Source organism: Sander lucioperca, chromosome 15 (assembly GCF_008315115.2).
Source record: "Sander lucioperca isolate FBNREF2018 chromosome 15, SLUC_FBN_1.2, whole genome shotgun sequence".
Lineage (NCBI taxonomy): Eukaryota > Metazoa > Chordata > Actinopteri > Perciformes > Percidae > Sander > Sander lucioperca.
The window spans coordinates 27,809,996-27,829,451 of record NC_050187.1 but is presented as its reverse complement, the minus strand read 5'-3'; the positions used below and the strand labels follow the sequence as shown (position 1 = coordinate 27,829,451).

Sequence of the window (19,456 nt, the reverse complement as noted above, 5' to 3'; positions counted from 1 at the left end):
TGTATATATTTTACTCTGTTTAATTTGCTGAATAAAAGAATGTTGGAAACGATTTCCTGTCGTTTGTTTATAATTCAACAAGCAGTTTGTTGTATTTTAGCAGAATACTGGAAGCAGCAAAAGGCAGAACTGAGTACACTTTAATATCTGTTTATTTATCGCCAGTAATATCGTTATCGCTATATTCAACAATGTTATTGCATATTTTTCTCATATGGTGCAGCCCTAATTGGTGGCTCTCTCATCCAGGCCACCTCCTCTCCTCTCATGGTCTCATACGTTATTTAGGACAACTTGGAAAACTTGCCTGCTAAACTTTCCGTTCAGATCACAATCTCACGCTTACTGTTTTTCTTCTTCTAACAATTTCTGACACACACACACACACATATGCAGGAGCAGCCAGAGCCTTCTACTGAAAGCCACCGAGCAGCTCCATTACAGTGAGTCAGGGTGTTAAGGAAGGCCTGGGGCAATAACTTCTGCAGTAGTTGTTCATTCACTCCCTCTGACTGATTTGTGGTTTCAGTATCAGGCCATTCAGCAATTGCCTTTTGCTTGTTTTATTGCTTATTGACATTACATAGTGACATGCATTTCCAATGTTCACATTACTACTGTTGGGTACTTCAGATAAAATATTATCACCTTATCTGTTGGTTAACAAACTTCTAAAGCTTATAAAACACCTTCAAAATACATTGACGCTAAGCTAAAGACAAAACACTTCTTCTTAGTTTCCATCATTTTTGAAACATTTTGAAATAGATTTCTCCACAAGGCTTCGGCTTAAGCAACCTGCACCATACACAATCAACCAAATGAGCACACCGTCCAGGTCTCCTATTCAAAGTAAAGCTTCTTCTTTTTTAATTTTATTTTTATTTTAATAATTTATACTGTTTATTGATCCCCAGTGGGGAAATTACAATTTACACTCTGTTTTTCTTGAAATCACTACACACAGGCCTGAAATAACGCCGCCATCTTATCATTCCTTCCTAGGAACCAAGCGGTCAACAATTGGTGGCTATCACCCACATGCAAAAAGCGTCCTTTGATTAGTATATTGCGTTTAAAGCATGATTCTTTAGTAATCATTTGTATGGCAAAAATGGTGAAGGCACAACTCTGCAGCTTGTTTTCCCAAAAAGCTTAAGTCTTACCAGCTAAACCATTATCAACACATGGCCCTCGGAGGGGAACAGGTGAGGCGAAATGCACTAAAGTGTTTTTAATTAGCACACCTGTCTTTCAACAAAATAACCACCCACTCAAGCAAAACACCCATTAATGCGCACACGCACGCAAGTATTCATCTACCCAGAAGAGTTCATATTGAAATCCTTCTTTATAAAGCAAGTGATGAGCTCTACCAATAGCAATACATTGACATTAGTTTCCAATACAACTCAGCTGGGCTGAAAGGAAATCACTAAAGTGGAGCTGCACTGCAAACTAGTGAAATCAATGACAGAGGCACAAAATCACCGCGCTACTGTCCAATGCAGTTTATTTATGAATTTATTTCTTCATGCAGGAGTTTTGAAACAACTTGAACTCATCACCCTACTAGTTTCAAATACTTATGTCACATAACATTCTTAAAACAAGGTTGCGATTGGTGTTTTAAAACTAACAACTAGGGATGGGCGATATGGCCTAAAATCCATATTGCGATATACATTGCAGCCTTCACGATCCTTCACGATATATAAATTATAATAAACTATTTCAGAACAGGTTACATAGACCCTAAGGAAAGCCAAACTGCTAAATGTATTTTTTTAAAGAAAGAAACCTAGTATGTAGTTTTGAGAACATTTATTGTGCAAAACTGTAATTATACAACATGATGTTGCAGATAAATAAAATTCAAGTACACTAGTTGCAGAGACTTTAACAAAGAAAAAGCTTAAAGTAATGGGGTTCTTTTCTTCAATGCAAACCATTCTAAAAGGCACTACACTTAGTTAGTTTAAGTCCTTGGTTCTTAAATGTCACCCAAGATGCAGAGAACAGGAAAAACTGGTGTCTTTTTAGTTAAGGAACAGACACTGTACTGAAAACACTTTCAGTATTAGGCAAAGAAAATTATTTTGTTGTGTTGCAGCCGGTTGCAGCTCGTGGCTCTAAATTTTGCAGGTAGATTGCGTCATCAACATGCATTATAGTGCAATATAATTAAAATCTCTATCGTAGGCCAATTTTGTATCGTTTATATTGCATATTGTTTCTATCGCCCATTACTACTAACAACTCTGAAGTTCTACCAAAGTTACATGTTTAAGGAGACAAATGTGACTGATTCTCCCTCCGCACCAATAGCGTTCACATTTGGTGCTGGCCTGTGAAGTCACATACCACACACTTCACACATTCCTACTACACTGACCCACCCAAATAGTGTGCGTGTATGAATGCATGTGCAGTGTGTCTAGTTGTAGTTTCAGAGGAGTCAGAGAAAAACTCAAGCAACAATAGTCAGACATAAACATTCCTGCCACCTTTGATTGTTCATGTGAATGTTTCCTCAGAGGCATTCAGCTGGTATTAAACAATTATTTAGTCCAAGCCATGTTTGAGCACTCCCAACTCCATCACATGAGCACACAATCTCAAAATAGGATTTGACACTTGTGCTAACATGGTGCCAAGATTTTCAACCTGTTCAGCAGCAGAGTTGTAGCCCTGGCAGAGGTATGAACACCAAGGTGCTCAAAACCAGCCTCAAAGACTTAATCCCTTTCTGGTAACTTAGAGATGAGGCAGCTGCTTTATGTTTACTTTAGTTTGTCATGGTAATGTAAAATAATTCATACTAAATCCATATTAATTAGTGGCCGTACCTTTGTTTTCACACAAGCCTTTATTACCCCCCCCCCCCCCCCCAGTCTGCTTTATAGTGAATCATGCACAAATTGAAGGAGCTAATGGGATTACATTTCACTGGATTGTACCTCGATTGATTAATTAAAATACAGCCTGGTTGAAAGAGTAATTCATTTGTTAGATTTAATGAATCAGACCCACTGATTGACAGTAGCAGCTCCTCTATTTAAAGAGAGTACAACCTGCTGAGGGGATGTTTTCCAGTTCAAATGCAGCTGTAAATTATGTGTGTTTGCAGGGGACGTCCCACAGACTTCTTCACCTGTCACACCATTATTTCTATTGTGTTGATCCACCCTGCAGAGAGTCATACCATTCACTTATTGTTGCAGACATTGTGTTAATCACTTAGGCTAGGCCTGGTACAGTATGTGTTAAAACAGCAAATACAAGCTACATTGTATTAAACTTGATTAACATGGCTCAATGTACTTTCAATAGCTGGTTATGCCCTAAACCGCATAGGCTTGGCCATTCGTTTACATGATGAAATAAATTAAAGTGCTTTGAGCAGGAGATACACATGTCAGTTCTGACAGTCTATGTAGAGGAATGACTGTAAAATATTTCAGTCTTAGGCTGTGAACACATCTGTACAACAATACATATTAGACTGCACTTCCTAAAAATGCCACTTTAACCACTCTTAATAAGACCTTAAAGTAAGTCTGCACTGAACACCACTACTTGATTGAGAGCAAAGTAATTTCCTTGTTAACAGGTCTTTTGTAACATTAACAGAGAAACCAAATGTAATCCCCCTGCATGCTGCCTGACTCTACAGTGGATGAATGTAAAATGACTTCAGAGGGCTATTTTTACTGCTGCATCTGGTTTTGTCTCTTGCCACTACAGCGTGTCATTAACTACTGTGTAACTATGCTAGTTATCAGTATGTCACTGCACCAGTGGCACAGATACAAATTCCTGCACAGTACATTAATTGTACTTATATATCTGAGGCCAAAGAGGATTTCAGGAACCTTGCTTTGCTTCAGAGCTATTGTGAATGCAGGCTGAGGTCTGTATCCACCTCAGTGAGCAAACAACTGGAGGAACAGCGACAAAAACAGGATGGTTTTGGGCCAGCAGATTTTTAATTGTAACTCTAAAGCCATATGTCATCTGGTTTTGTTTGTGTGTTGTGCTGCAGGCTGCAGGACTAGTGTGAAACAATAGGACATGAGTGCACGCACACACGCACACACACACCCACACACAAAGGAAGTGAAGATTCCTGCTTTCCTGGACCACGGCTGCCCAGCTGTGCCACACACACCAGGGTCTCGCCAGAGGAAATCGTTAGTCACCACATGTATTACTGTTGAGTAGATCAATCTTGTATTAAATACATTAGAAGCGTTAATGCATACACAGAAAGCCTCGAAATATTTTGTGCTTTAATGAACTAGAGATGAAGGCCTTCTTCTTGTCTTGAAGATTTCAATGCATTTTTTTTTTTTTTTTTTAAGATTATTTTTTTGGGCTTTTCCACCTTTAATTTTTGACAGGACAGCTAGGTGAGAAAGGGGGGAGAGAGAGGGGGAAGACATGCAGGAAATTGTCACAGGTCGGATTCGAACCCTGGACCTCTGCGTCGAGGCATAAACCTCTCAGTATATGTGCGCCTGCTCTACCACTGAGCCAACCTGGCCACGATTTCAATGCATTTTAATGGGATTTGAATAGGAAATTCTCCCCCAAATGGCCAAATGTACTGTTTTATCATGTTATTTTTTAATTTATATTGATAACATGCACCAAATAACCATGCCAGCTTTGGGATAGTTGGGTAGACTAACTTAAAAAGAGTTTTAAAAAGTGAGCAGGCATAAACAAATGCTGTCTGGTAGCATTGCTTGCCCCTTACGTGTGAGTCCAAAAATACCCAGATGCCTGGCATGTTTCTAGAGCACACACTGCGACTGAAATTGATTTTTCATTAACTGATCTCTATCCCCACTGTAGGCCGTTGTCTGCCTCTACTTCCTCAATCTGAAGCCACTGTCACCATGAGAAAACGAGTCAGTCGTCGTATTTAAACATTTAAAGTTACGCCAGATCCCGTGCATTGGTAAATACTTGGCCTGTGCCACGTCTTCTGAAGAACGGAGTGTGAGGGTAGTGATTACAGCAGCACCAACAGATCAGGTTTTCATATAGAGCAACATTTCAAGCTGATACTGGCATTTATTGAAGCTCTTCTGAAGCAGTCTAAATGGCTAAGTGTGACTGCAAAAGAGGAGCGTCTCGTCTCGTACTCCGCCCATATGAAGTGACAACTCAATACAATTAGTATACATTTAATATCAGTAAGCAAATGGGCCATTCATAGTTTGCCTGGCTCATCAACGTCAGATATTTGTCTTCCCCAGTTGGTTTATTTTTCTTTGGTTTTCAAGCATCACACACCAGTCAGATAACATGTTGTGTGGAGTTTACTGGCATCACGTTACAGGAATTCTCTGTGTGGACGTTTAAATCACTCAAACTTAGGGCTGGGTATCAAATTGCCTCTAAAGTACTGAGTACCAAAAAATGCCTTGTCATTCAATACCCAATTTCAATACCTAAAGAGTAGATCTCGTCAGAGGCAGTGAGCCAATAAGCACGCAGCATGCTTCTACCAAGATCTAATAACGCTGGTGATTGGCTGTCTAACGTTACACGTCGTAGAAGCAGGCAGGAAAAATTCTACGTCATGCACAGAGATGGGGCTCACATAGTAGGAAATGAAAAATAGATCAAAAGATTTGTGCCATAATGTTGTAATTTATTTATGTTCTAGAAAATTGGTTTCGAAAAAATTACCGTTTACAAACCGGTATCGAAGTCAATGTATTGGTATCGAAAATGTTTGAACGATACCCAGCCCTACTCAAACTGCTCCTTTCCAGTGGCGTTTTAAGCCACAGACGTGAGAGGCAGCCTAATGCAGCTTTGAAAATTGGAAATCACTCAGTGCTGTCACCTCCAATACGAGTGGATTAGGGTGGCTTTCTTCCAATATCGACACAAAGCTAATGATTTGTGTTTAGGAGTAGTAGGCCTAAATCACACGTGAACATGTCTAGTTGGTGTTATGTACACAGGACTATGATGAAAGGTCAAACTGGCATTGTAAAGTTTTTCAGGAATCCCTCTTGGATTGTAAGTACAATGATAATCAATACAGTGTGAAACATATATATTGCATATAGGGTTGGGTATCGTTTGGATTTTTAGAATTCCGATGCCGAACCGGTACTTTTAAAACGATTCCGATTCCTAAACCGATTCTTGAAAAACTGAAAAATGACATCAAAGAAAGGCTGTTTTATAGAGTTTTTTTTTAATTGAAAATTATTTAAATTGAACAATATATTTACGTTTTAAAGTACTTAAATATATAATAAGTAAACCTAAGTCACCTTGGCTGTGAAATACAGCCACACTTTCGACCGCTTCCCTTTAGGCATTTTAAATGCACTAAAAGCTAGCTAGCTAACAATAGACTAGCAGAGCAAGTGTAATATGTTTACTAGCGATCACGTGCAGTGAATGGTTAATATGCTTTTACGTCCGTTTTGGTGAGCCCAGAGGGAAAATATGGCATTTTAAAAGTAGCCTACATTTACGGTAGCCAGCTAACGGTAGACTACAGAGAAAGTGTGATATTTTTACGTCCGTTTCGGAGCGACAGAGGGAAAATATTTCAGTTGACACATTAAGTGGAACCATAATGAGGAACCGAAATTTGCGTTCTAATCCGGTCCGATTCCTACCGGTTGCGTAGGGTTTCGGTACCCAACCCTAATTGCATAGCCCTAAATGCAGTATTTTCTTCTCTTTTTTTTACTAGACAGCCTCAGGGGGTCTGTTGAAGTCAACCCTGCCTCACCCTTCCTTAAGGAGCAACTAAAGAATTTCATTAGTCTGAGTTTCAATGGAGAGATTTGGTGGTGCTGATGATCTGAATGCTTTTGAGGTATTTTACTCCGTGGAAAGGATTCAGTCCACAGGTTAATCTTCGGCATGAATTGAATCATGGCCCAGTTTATTGAAACTATCAGCAAATTATTGGTATCTGAAAACAAAAACTGGTCCCTCCCTTACAAAAGAAGATACCACTTCACTGTACCCTATAACATCCCCTTTGGAGGATCAACCCTTCAGTCTTGTGGTCAGGAGGCCCGTCACGCTATCAGCCAATCCGCCTCCTTCACTTTTTAACTAATACAGACAAAGAGGCTACAAACAGAGGAGAAAACAAGCTAGCTAGAGTTCACACTTTGTTTCTTGCTCAAACATTCCTATCCAAGCCAAGCCACGCCACAGATTTCAGAGCGGTAGAACCAAATATAGGCATCAATGAGGTTTACCAAGTGCCCTGGTGCTTAGATGGACATCCTTTAATCCAGAGGTTTTAGGTTTGAGCCCCTAAGTGTCCATCAACAAAACCCCCGTTGTTACTATGTACTATATCAAGTAGCATCAGCTACAGAACAATTGTATTCTCTACAGTATTGTCAGCTTTATGAATGGATGCATCAACAGTCTGCACAATTGAAGATGTCTTACTTATCCTGTCATGATTATGTATAATAGATTACATGTTTTGCTCCTTTTTTTAAATGTTTTTACATTAGTACACATTAATCAGCTGTGCACTGTGACAGCTAGCAGGTGAGTTAGCTCTGAAATGCTGGCCTGCTGCAGTGATCCTGTCAGACCTACAGTATCTGCAACAAGATTAGCTGCAGCAGGGATGGATACAATATGGAAACACACACAAAGTAAGACATGACAGGTAACAGGGTTTTGTTTTGGGATATACTTTTAGAATTAGTGGCATCTTTACATTCAAAACGACTGGAAATCGTTGTGGATGTCTCGTCTTTAACATACATTTGTATTCCTGTAATTACCACAAATAGCCTAGAGGTTAACCAAACAGCATTGAGTCCTGTTACAGTGTTTAATGAGTCTTCAGTCTGCCAAAAGCCTCTCCCCCACACAGCGGCGAAATTAAATACCTCAATAAAGTGACTGCAGCACAAACAACTACAAGCTAAGAGTTTGGATGTTTAACTTGCATAACCTGACTGATATACTATAGAGAGCTGATGTCCAAACCCAAAAAGGATGAGGCATCAATAAGATCTCAATACTTGTTTTAATAGGCTAATCAGAAGTGTGCTTCTCTTGAAGGTATCGTACGTTATGTTTTTTTTAACTGATGGGGACTGTACTTATGTATATTGTGCCCAGCTGTGGATTTATAGCAACCCTATCTTGCATGGATTGCATTTGTTTTTATGTCCTGCAGCATAACGTTTTCTGTGATATTATTAATTTTGCATGACCTGTAACAGCCTTGCTGTGTTTCTACATTGTATTCCACTAAGTTGTGTTATATGATTATGACAATTACAACTGTTCTATGTAACATATAGTAAAAATGGTGATACCCCAAATGACTGTGGTGGAGTTAGGTTATACTTCAGGAACTGCCTTATCTTGTGTAATAACTGTACCAAGCAGAGCGAAAATTGTGAATTTCCCCTTGCGGGATAAATAAACGCAAGTCTTCTTCCTTGTTCTCTTTAGGATGCAGGCTGTCTGCTACCAGCACAGGGCCTTGGTAAAGTGTATCACCAAAAATAACAGCTTTAACGCCACATAAATCAGACAGTCGACATAGAAATCAACGCCCCAGTTCCTTAATAACGGCGACTAGTTCTTACTGGTGTTAAAACGCAAATAATAACAATACGGAGTGATGAAATTATGGTTGTTGTTGTTGTTGTTGTTGTTGTAGCTTGCTCAGCCCTGAGCGCTTTAGCCAAACTGGATTTCCAGGCAGGCAGCTGTCAGTCTCTATCACAGCAAAACGGAGACAGTTTTAACTAATTCAGCAAACACTCTGCAATATTACGATTAATGGTGAACCTACTAGGTTGCCCTTGCTTCAGTTTGTTTTACCGCACAGGTAACGAACCATTCCTTGTTGTCATTTTGTCACAATGTTTCCACGACGTTAGCTTATTGATGCTATCTACTGGGTCCGTTCTCGGACAGCTAACGGCTAATGTCTTTTATGGGACACTTCTAAATCAATCGTTATTTAATATTAATGGTAAGTTATTCACCGCAATTTTTTTAGACAATGGCCACAGTCTACGGCGAGTAAACACACATGTCGCCATGGCATGCGTTAATTCTTTGTAACGACCAAGACTTGTGTAACGTTAGTACAAAGTGAATATTGCTGCATTCAAATGATGTAGGGATAATCGGAAAATGAGGAACAGTCTGGGAAAATCCACGTGAATGACGACTGAAGTCGGAACGACAACTAGAAAGTGGGCGAAACTGTTGCTACGACTTTCCGAGTTGGCGTCCTAATACGCAGTTACATGGCGGACGAAAGTAAATATTGGATTAATGATAAGAAACTTTTTTTTATAAATACACGAATTGCATATCATTTTTTAACCCACATATGACCTAATATTAGTCTGTAAGAGTTAGTCGCTAGTTAGTGACCTAGATTAATTAGAAAAGTTATTTATTAGCCTTAACCCTGATAACAAGTCAGGTAAAGCAATATTTTATTAGTTTTACTGGTGCAGATATTTTAGTGGTTTTTACTGGTGCAGCAACACGTCTGGGACAAACTCACTCATATAAAGCTTCAATGTGGAAACAACTACTGTTGAAACGCTCTGAGCAATGAAATACAACACATCTTTGTAGCCCCATGTTTTTGTTTTTTTTTCCACATTACGACTTAAAGCTCATAAACACACCGAACTCGGAAGAACGACTCCCTAACTCGGGGAAATTTAATAGTCAAATATTAAGTTAAATATACAGTAGCGAGTCCAGTAGCAGTGTTTTTCTTTGCGTTTGTGTCTCAGTGCTTGCTGGATGATAGTTGACCATCCGAGGAGCACCTGAATGCAGCGTTCGATTTCTGCTCGACAAAATCAGATTTAACGTAAAGTATGCGCCCGAGCTCCGACTGGCGGTTTACAGTCAACGTTAGCTATGGTTATTTATGATTACTCGGCAACCGAGAATTGTATCCATTAATTGGTATTTCTTTAACGTTAACCCTAATGTACATAATGTCGCAAATAGTCGGGGAGAAAGGCCAAAACAATAACAGTCATAAAACATCACCGCTGCTATGTGTCCGACAATGGAATTAGGTAGGCTACACGAGTACCAGACTAAATACTGCATCAGTAAACATCAACACGAAATAAGACAAGTATTTCAGAAACAAGCTAATGATGGCTACATGGTTTGTTTTCCACTGTTACGACAGCACTGAAGGGCTACAAAGGAAAACTATACGTTGCGTGTCTAACCACTGTGTCCGATAATGGACCTCTGTGGCTGCTTCCCTCACTGCAGTTGTACCTTGTACACATCTCCGTATGTGCCGCTTCCTATCCGCTGGATCAGCTCGAAATCCTCCTGCGGATTCCGCCGGGACAGGTCGACACTGGAGTTCATCATTTCCAATGCCGATTACGGCGCCGATCGCGCACGTTTGACGAACTCCGACAATGTATGAAAACAGATATTTTAAGAAAAACATACGGCGTCAGAAAATCCCAACCCGAACCCACTGTAGCTCCAACATGGCTTCCAATGCGCATTGAGCATGCGCAATGGACATCATGGCGTACACTCTCCATGGAGTCTGACCATGGATGTATTAAGAGTCTGACCAGGAAGCTGGAGCTGTTAACTTTGTTAATTTAGTTATGCAGGTTAAAATTAAAAAGGTCAGAAAAACACCTTACACCTGATTTTCACCTAAACCGATATTTTTTTACTTGATCAATTTCAACTATTGAATTCAAACAATGAAGGTGAAGCCACATTTTCTAATATGTACAGACAACAAACATACAGGAAATTTACATCTCAGGGGAAATGAATGAAAACATTAAGCCCTGTGTGGCCTTGTCTGGTCCTAGTATAAAACTGGGCTAAGCAGGGCTAAACAGCACAGATGGCAACATTGTGATTCAGCTGATGGGGTCTGCGTTACAGGAAGAACACAAGTTTAGTTGTCATTCCAGTCACCTTACAGGATAAGGCTAGTGATATTCCATATTTTTGGCCAATAAAAGACCCAAACCAACAATGAATTGAGCCTAACAAGTGTTGTCGGTGTAGCAAGAGACTGGTATAGCTTTTTCTTCTGTGCGATTGACCTCCAGAAACTATCAAAAACACATTGTGAGCCACATGCACTGGGTGACATGTTGCTTCTTCGGCATGAACATGGGCATTCACCGTCCTGGTGGCGTTAATACTCTCAAGAGCACCAAACATGTATTAATTAGAAGACACACTAGTTACGCCTAACATTTGGTAAAGACTACAGTGGCAAGTTGTTTGAAGGTTAGTGACACTATACATTTGCATATTCAGTAGGAACCAAAGGGTTTGGGGCTGAGTGCCACAGACAGATGTAGGGAGTTTGTACAATTATGAGAGACAAACTGGAACATTGTTGGTTTTGGTCTTTTAATGGAATTTGCTGACAATATGAAGAACAGAATAGCTCCATAGGAGTAATACTTTAAAAACACAAATCAAGACCTTTGCCACAAGTCAGGTTCTTTCAAATGCAGTTACCATGATTTGAATGTAAATTAAATGTAGGATAGGAAAATGGATAGATTATTTATCTCTGGAATAGCAAAATTTCAAATCCACAGCTCACACAACTCAAAATTCAACAGTGTTTTAAAAATATATATATTTCTTCATATGTTTTGCAATTGCAGTAGTATTAGTCCTAATAATGTGTGGCATTTCAACAAAACTACTTATTTTTCATGACAAGTAACAACAAGAAGGTAAATTACTTTCAAATGTAACTTCCAACAACATTAATCAAGTTTCCGTCTTGACGTATTTATGGATAAGTCCATCTATCGCACCTAAGCTGACTCTAAGAGTTGCCTGGTGCTTCAGGGAGGAGAGAGGGGGAGGCAGACTGTGTTGTAGCACAGACCAAGGGTCTGTTTTCTGGGTAGGTGGGGAGTTGACCCCCTGGACGATTTGGAATGTCTGCTGCTTTGAGCAAGATGGAGAAAGAGATGGGCAGTCTTGTATCCCAGTTTGAGGCTTTGTTTCCTGGTTAGACGTTGGTCCAGAGTCTGTCTGTGCCAGGAGTTTTTTCAGGAGACAAGATAACTGAGGACTCAGAAGGAGAACCAGGGTACCACCTATACAGATGATTCTAAACACACAAACATTAATTAAATTAACTATAGGTATTATTCTTTTTTGTGGACAGACAATATTTTTCCAAGCTTATTTGAAGACTTTTACAAAATATATTATTGAATTAATAAAAAAAGAGCTTGTTTTACTTTAAAAACAACAGGACAAAATGTAATAACACACACACACACACACACACACACACACACACACACCTATTCAGCAATTTTCATTAAATTCGTATAATTTACACAATTGAGATATTATCAGTGATCCAATTTTGGCCCTGATACAAAATTACGTGACTCACATACATGCTCAGAACACTAATCATTAGATGTGTGATGTTGTTTGCAGACAGTTTAGCAAATTCAAAACACCAGAATTCATGCATAGTGCATTCACAACTCATTCAAGACACACACACACACACACACACACACACACACACACACACACACACAAAACCACTAGTAACATTTTCTGATTCACTAAACAATTCTAAAGGAAGCGATGGAAACAGACACACAGAGGCACAAACCTCTCCATCTCAGTGAGGATGAGTGGCAGGTTGGCAGCCATTGTTGTTTTGGTGCCAAACTTCCTGCCAAATGGCAGGTCACAGACTACAGCATCTACACTGGCGCTGGGCAGAGGCAGCACTACACACACAGAGGACAGGGAAGCCAAGAGGTAATTTAATACACGACAGCAGGGTTCACTCTCACCTCCCACTCACTTATTCCCATCCAACACATGCAGCTTGGGATCCCCAGATCACAATAAAAGCTAAATAAAAAACATTTTCTAAAAGCTAGATATGGATTAAGTAAAATGCACCATCACCTGGGATTAATGATCAAATTTATCCAAGAGATGAATCATATTTGTAACAGTGTGGCACACTGACAATGCTTTAAAAGCGTTCACAATGTATTTCAATTTGAGCTATATTTATGTTCATGTGACAGTTTTCTTAAAGGCAAATATTTCCCCTTTTACAAAAAGCAATGCATTAATACTGTACTTTTGGCCTTTGACTATTTGTATACATAGCTGTACCATAAAACTCCTACACAGAAATTAATTTTACTGAGACACCAACTGTAGCTCTCTCTGGATATGAGCATTACCTTAATGAAAAAATATATAAAAAGGTTTAATGACAAACATCTAACATTATTTCAGTGATCATTTTGTGCATGTTTCTTACTCATAGATGAAGCTTTCAGCAGGTGTATCCTGTTTCCCAGCACTGCAAACTCTACGTTCTCTTTGGCCTTCAGCAGCTGTCCATCATCAATGTCCATACCCAGAAAATGGGACGCCTGGAGATCACATTGAGAGTGATAGATGGTATTATAGTAGGAGTGTTCCAATTGCACGCCACAGTATACACTATTTTAAAAACTACACTATGTTTTAATCTTTGTACTTGTTTTGATATTTCCATTAAGACTTGCTTTGTCAAATTAAAAGTAATCAATAAACAAAAATGTATTAAATCATGTCAAAAACCAAAAAAGGTGCACTAATTGTGACTAGGAAATATTCCAATTAGACTGTATTAGTGCTTTTTTATTATTTAAATTGGTAGGCAATACGTGAGAAACAAACATCAGGTCAACAACTGTATATAATGTGTAGCCATGTGTACAATCACCGAACCATTTGTCAAATGTTTTATACGTTTTGTCCAATTCCAAACCCTAAAAAATTAACTATTCCGACTTTTCTACGCTTAACATATATACAGGAGCTCTGTAGATTTCTGTCCTGACCTTATGTTCCTGTGCGGCTTCTATTAAGATGGTTCCCACCCCACACATTGGGTCGACCACACAGAAGCCTGGCTGGGAAACAGGAGATAACATGCAGTACATACAGTTGGTCAAACGCATACAGTGACTGACGAGCAGTATTGCATCACAGTCACACAGACGATCATGTTATAGACAACAAACATCATGCTAAACGTTTGAAAATGAGGACAGCTTTAGTGTAGCAGCTTTAAGGCTCAATGGTCACACAAACCTTCCCTGCCTTTTTAGTGTATTGGTAAAACAAACAAAAACTCTAAATGGCAAAGGATCTCTCTACAACGTAGACAAAAAGAAGGCCCTTGCTTACATAATTTAATAATGCCTTCTGATTTGCATATATAAGATAGTTTCCTCATGGTTTTCAGAAGTCATAAATGTACAAACCAGAAATAAAAGAATACAGCAGCAGGCACCCAGCACCTGTGTGTGTTAGTACCTGTATCTGAGCCAATGAGGCCATAGCCCAGGCTACAGTAGATCTCAGTCCTGTGGTTTTAATGTAGCTCCGGTGAGCCAGAGGTAGCCTGAAGGAAAGAGACGGGAGACCCATTACTTATGACTCCTTATCAAATTAAATAAAGATGCAAAGGTGTATAACCCACCACCATGTCCAAATCCACTATGTTTCTGAGACTTTGATTTTCAATAATGTTTTGGGATTATTTATACAGCAGCACTTGCTGTTGGTGAGTGACTTTTGATTCTGAAAAGCAGTAAGGAATACAAATTATCGAAAGCTAAACATGCAGCAGAGATTGCATGTTGTTATTACAGATTGGCTCTGAACAGTCTCTGTTCAAAGTCTGCTTCGTAAGCAGAAAAGAGTTTTTGTCAATAACCTGGTTAGTGGGATCCCCAGCAGGCAGTGGTCATCACTCAAATTAACATTTACCTGCAGAAAAAAAAAATCAACCAACAACTAATTACGTTGCATTTGAAAAGAAAGGCAAGAGAGCCGAGATTATCTGCCAACACCATTATCCAAAGAGGGAAAATATCACACGTTAGGCCCATAAAGGCATTCAGAATATTATCTTTTGAACTAGCTAGGCACAAATCAACACAACTAGGAAGATTGTTAATACAGTAAACCAAAGTTTACCTCCAGCTGTGGATTCTTCAGGTCAGTCTTCCAGCCCAGCAGTTTGCTCAGGCCTACTCCAATCACTCTGCTCACCTCCTATATTAGATACAACATGCAAACACGCAATATTCCTCTGAACACAATATACACTTATTTGTGTTTTATGTCTTTTATTACTTCTTAGCCTAAACATATGATTGCCAGTGACAATATTCTGACTTTACTATGCTTTGTCATGTGCATTCTTAATTTCCACTACCTGTGTATTAAAGTATCGTGACAGAGATCCAGTACATTTGCAGCTAATCCTAAAAGAGACCGGGTCAGGAGAAGAAGGCTCTGGTTTGATCCCTCTTCCTCCGGTAGTCTTCACTTCATCACATGGAGGCAAACACAACAAGGCAGAAGGGAAGCAACACACAACAAAATCAGCAACAGAAATAAAAGGCCTTTTAAATGTAAATGTTGAATTAAAAAAAAACAAAAAGAAAAAACAATTATTTTATTACCATGTCCCACATTTTTCACAGCAAAGTCCTTTGCCATGTCATCCATCTTCATGCAGCTTCTTTCCAGATTGTGGTCTTGTTCTGGTGTTGCGTTGACACAAACTGATCCTCTGCTATACAAATCAGTGTCTGATATCATTGCTCTTTTTTCATTTTGTCCACAGCTATTAAACTCCATAACCCTACTCCTCCCCTCTTCATCATCCTCTTTGTACTGTCCCTTTCTTTCTTTCTCAGATGTCCTCTGTTTCTCTGCCTTTTTGTCACTATTAGACTCTTTTTCTTCAGAATCCCTCTTTCTCTTTTTCTCCAGTATCTGGGCTTCCGCTCCACAGGTTTCACCGCTCGACATTTCCCCTCTCTGTGCTGTCTCTCTCTTACTCTTCTTTTCCTCATCGCACTTCTCCTCCTCCTCCTTTCCCCTCTGTTCTTCAATCCTGCTCCCCTCCTCCTTCTTCATTGTCACTCCCAGGGCAGTGCTTGATGGGTTGACAGTAGTCCTTCTGCCTTCCAGCTCCCCCTGCAGGTGGCTCCATGTCATTACAGCACTGGTCCAATGGTTCTTGTCACCCAACACTCTGGACTGCAGCACAGAGGCTGCTTTTGCTATGAACATTACAGAGCACACAACACTAAAGTCAATACAAAATTAAGGCAATTAGGCACTGAATTGTTATGGTGGTTTTGTTTCCATTTTGGGATTTCTTCTTTTAGTGGTGTGGAAGGATATTATAATGATGCCATTATGAGTTTAGACTTTTAAACTTTTTTTTTTTTAAAGATTATTTTTTTGGGCATTTTTAGGCCTTTATTGACAGGACAGCTGAAGACATGAAAGGGGAGAGAGAGGGGGAATGACATGCAGCAAAGGGACGCAGGTCAGAGTCAAACCCAGGCCCGCTGCATCGAGGAGTAAACCTCTATATATGGGCGCCCGCTCTACCAACTGAGCTACCCGGGCGCCCAGACTTTTAAACTTATAAGATGCACAATAACTGAAAGACAGGCATACAACTTAATATCTGCCAAGGTATTCCCCATGTTTTGTAGTACATGTATATGTGCATTCAACGTACCTGGGTTGGTGTTAGCAGATAGCTGCACAGGCAAGTCTTGTTTCAACAGGAGGAAGAGTCTCTCTGCAGCTTTGAGCTCACTGACTCTGTTGATCCCCACAGAGGAGCTGAACAACACTTTACCTGGCATCTGACACACCTGGAAACACAACAACAACAAAAGGGTTTAAAGACTGCTCAACTCTCATCACAATTCAATTTATTTATTTTTTAACTTAAAGTGACTATATGTAAATTTTAAATGTTTCTGAAACTGTGTAATTTTTCATCTGATGATCATAAATGACCTGTAACAGCAAACGAGACTAACAGTGAAAAGAACACTGTTTTTATATAGTTTTTTTTAATGCCTCTGCACGGGTCCGATTTTTCCCACAAAGTAACAAACACATTCTGACGGGTCACAGATTTCGGTGTAACACTGGAAAAGCCTGTGTTATTGTATTCAGCAAGGCAAAAGGTAGCAGGAGATTTCTTTATATAGGCCTAATTGTATTTTTATTTTATTTTAGAAGTTATCTGCTGTAGTTATGGCTGATACTGGAGCAGGGCCATCACAGAAAAGAAGGAAATTAAACAAATAACTAAAAGCTAAAAGGGAAAGTGAAAGATGGCCAATCTCATTATTTACCATAACAAGCAGTGGTGGAAGAAGAACTGAGATCTTTTGCTTAAGTAAAAGTAACAACATCACAGTGCAGAACTACTGTTTCAATATAAAGCCATGCCTTTCAAATGTAAAGTATTAGGATCACAATATATTAAAAAATACTCATTTTGCAGAATAGCCCATTTTAATATAATGCATATTATATTATTGGATCATGATTGCTGATGAATTAATAACTTTAATATTGCAACTGGTAAAGGTGGGCTAATTTTAGCCTAGGTATGTAATTTTATATTTTGCGATACTGCTGGCTTGTGAATGTCCCGGGCCCCTGGGGATGAATAAAGTGTTATTGATATAATAATATCATCTTTTATTTTGAATCCTATTTCATAATCTAAATCTGGAAAGTATCTAAAGTTATCAAATAAATGAAGAACAGTAAAAAGTTTGCCTCTGAACTGTAGTGGAGTATAGCCTATAAAGTAGAACATTTAAACTCAAGTAAAGTACAAGTAACAGTTACCTTTAAAATTGTAACGTTAACGTTATTTGAGTAATGTTAATGTGTTATTTTCCACCACTAGTACCAAGCTAGTTAAAGCTAATTCTGGATTTTCAGCCAACGCCTGACAAAATATTTCAAATGGGTTTAGGTTTAAACACAGGTTACAAATCAAAAGGGCATATTCACACGTCTGTCTATCAAGTTCTCCAAACTAACGTATGGCGAATAGAGTTGTTTTAACAGCCGTTGTGACTGTTGGTTTGTCTCTCTTTGCTCGTACTGACAAAAAAACACTTACATCTTCTGCTGCCAGCTTCCGCTTCACCTCGTCGATTAAGAAATGCTCCATCCCGTTGCCGGCGGTGCAGTAGTAGCGAACTAAACTCGCCTCACTTCTGGCGTCAGTCATTATGCTGAATAATGTGTTCAATGTCAACAAACGCTCATATCTGGTAGAAGTTTGCCATACCTTCTAAACGTCGCCATATTTGTTGTTTGTTTACACCGGAAACGGAACTACGTCTTCAGACTGCAGTGACTAGTATTGGCCTTGCCAGTAGGGGTCTCTCTTACCCTTCTTATATATGTCTATGCTCTTACCATAGACATTAAGCTGTGTCCAAATTCAGGGGCTGCAGCCTTCGGAGGCCAATCGATATATAATTTTCAAAAGTGTGTAAACAATATGTTGTCATTCATTTCACAGCTGCTACGTTAAATAGGCTAAATTTAGCAAGTGTGCGTGTGTGTGTGTGTGTGTGTGTGTGTGTGTGTGTGTGTGTGTGCGCGCGCGCGCGCGCGTGTGCGTGCGTGCGTGTGTGTGTGTGTGTGTGTGTGTGTGTGTCTCTCTCTCTCTCTCTCTCTCTCTCTCTCTCTCTCTCTCTCTCTCTCTCGTGGCCCTGGCTTTCCTCTCCCTGGTCACCCTCTGCTGTACTTGGCCCTGGTGTGTTGTCAGGGATGAAGGCAATTAGGACAGGGGGTCTAGTGGAATGTCCAGACCCAACATCTGTCAGCCCATAATATTGGATGTATCCATGTAGAAAGGAGACATTAATACTCCTTTTAACAGCTGCCATTTGCAATAATTAGCCCTGCTGCTACATGAACACAGCAGCTTCACAAAATGGATGCCGCTTGGCACACCAGCCATGGCGTGATGTATTACTGTACATTAAACTTGTTTTTATTATCCCCTACACTGCATAAATGATCAGACAGAGGGAGGAGGATACAGATGATGGAGGATGGAAGAGGAGACATGATGATGAGGGGAAAGAGGCACAAAATAGAGATGAAAGAAATGGACGGAAAAGAAAAATACATGAACATGCTTAGCATGCAACAATGTTCGGTATACAATTTCCCACTGATCCTGAAATGCATCGGTCCAAACGACAAAATAGGGTGAACTTCTGTTGTCTTTACAAGCACACATACTGTATGCAGACACTTCAACCCACTACCTCAATAAATCATCTTTATTTCTAATTTCAAAAAAATAAACTTTCAAGTTTCAAGTGGTATTATCTTGTAAAAGTACACATTCCGTATGTGATGATTTATATTCAGTATGGTTTCAAGTGGACTGTCATTTAGAAGGCCAGACTATGTGTGTGTGTGTGTGTGTGTGTGTGTGTGTGTGTGTGTGTGTGTGTGTGTGTGTGTGTGTGTGTGTGTGTGTGTGTGTGTGTGTGTGTCTCTCTTAAGGTAAGTTGAG

At 39.5% G+C, this 19,456-nt stretch overlaps 2 protein-coding genes across 13 annotated transcripts in view; both read right to left on the bottom strand.

The window, feature by feature from the left end:
* The window catches only part of LOC116061752 (mitogen-activated protein kinase kinase kinase kinase 3), a 53,115-nt gene extending 42,555 nt beyond the window's left edge, over positions 1-10,560 (bottom strand). For 5 of the 11 annotated variants that reach the window (XM_031316095.2, XM_035991976.1, XM_035991977.1 and 2 more), the window contains exon 1: positions 10,303-10,558. In XM_031316095.2, the coding sequence (XP_031171955.1) occupies positions 10,303-10,401 (99 nt within the window). In that variant the 5' untranslated portion in view covers positions 10,402-10,558. Of the gene's footprint in view, positions 1-10,302 lie in introns of all 11 variants that reach the window. The other 6 variants (XR_004895157.1, XM_035991971.1, XM_035991974.1 and 3 more) reach the window with 3 other exon arrangements.
* An 847-nt stretch (positions 10,561-11,407) lies between these two features.
* On the bottom strand, positions 11,408-18,275 carry thumpd2 (THUMP domain containing 2). Of its 2 annotated transcripts, XM_031316106.2 has the most exons (12): positions 18,038-18,275; positions 16,622-16,760; positions 15,546-16,151; positions 15,296-15,408; positions 15,055-15,132; positions 14,792-14,844; positions 14,389-14,476; positions 13,911-13,982; positions 13,343-13,457; positions 12,671-12,791; positions 11,749-12,145; positions 11,408-11,681 (listed from the first exon to the last, which is right to left on the bottom strand). In XM_031316106.2, the coding sequence occupies exons 1-11, from the start codon at positions 18,146-18,148 to the stop codon at positions 11,797-11,799; spliced, it is 1,845 nt and encodes a 614-aa protein (XP_031171966.1). In that variant the 5' UTR covers positions 18,149-18,275; the 3' UTR covers positions 11,408-11,681; positions 11,749-11,796. The 2 variants fall into 2 exon arrangements, with proteins under 2 accessions (XP_031171966.1, XP_031171965.1); XM_031316105.2 differs by having other exon boundaries at positions 11,408-12,145.
* Between the last annotated feature and the right edge of the window lie 1,181 nt (positions 18,276-19,456).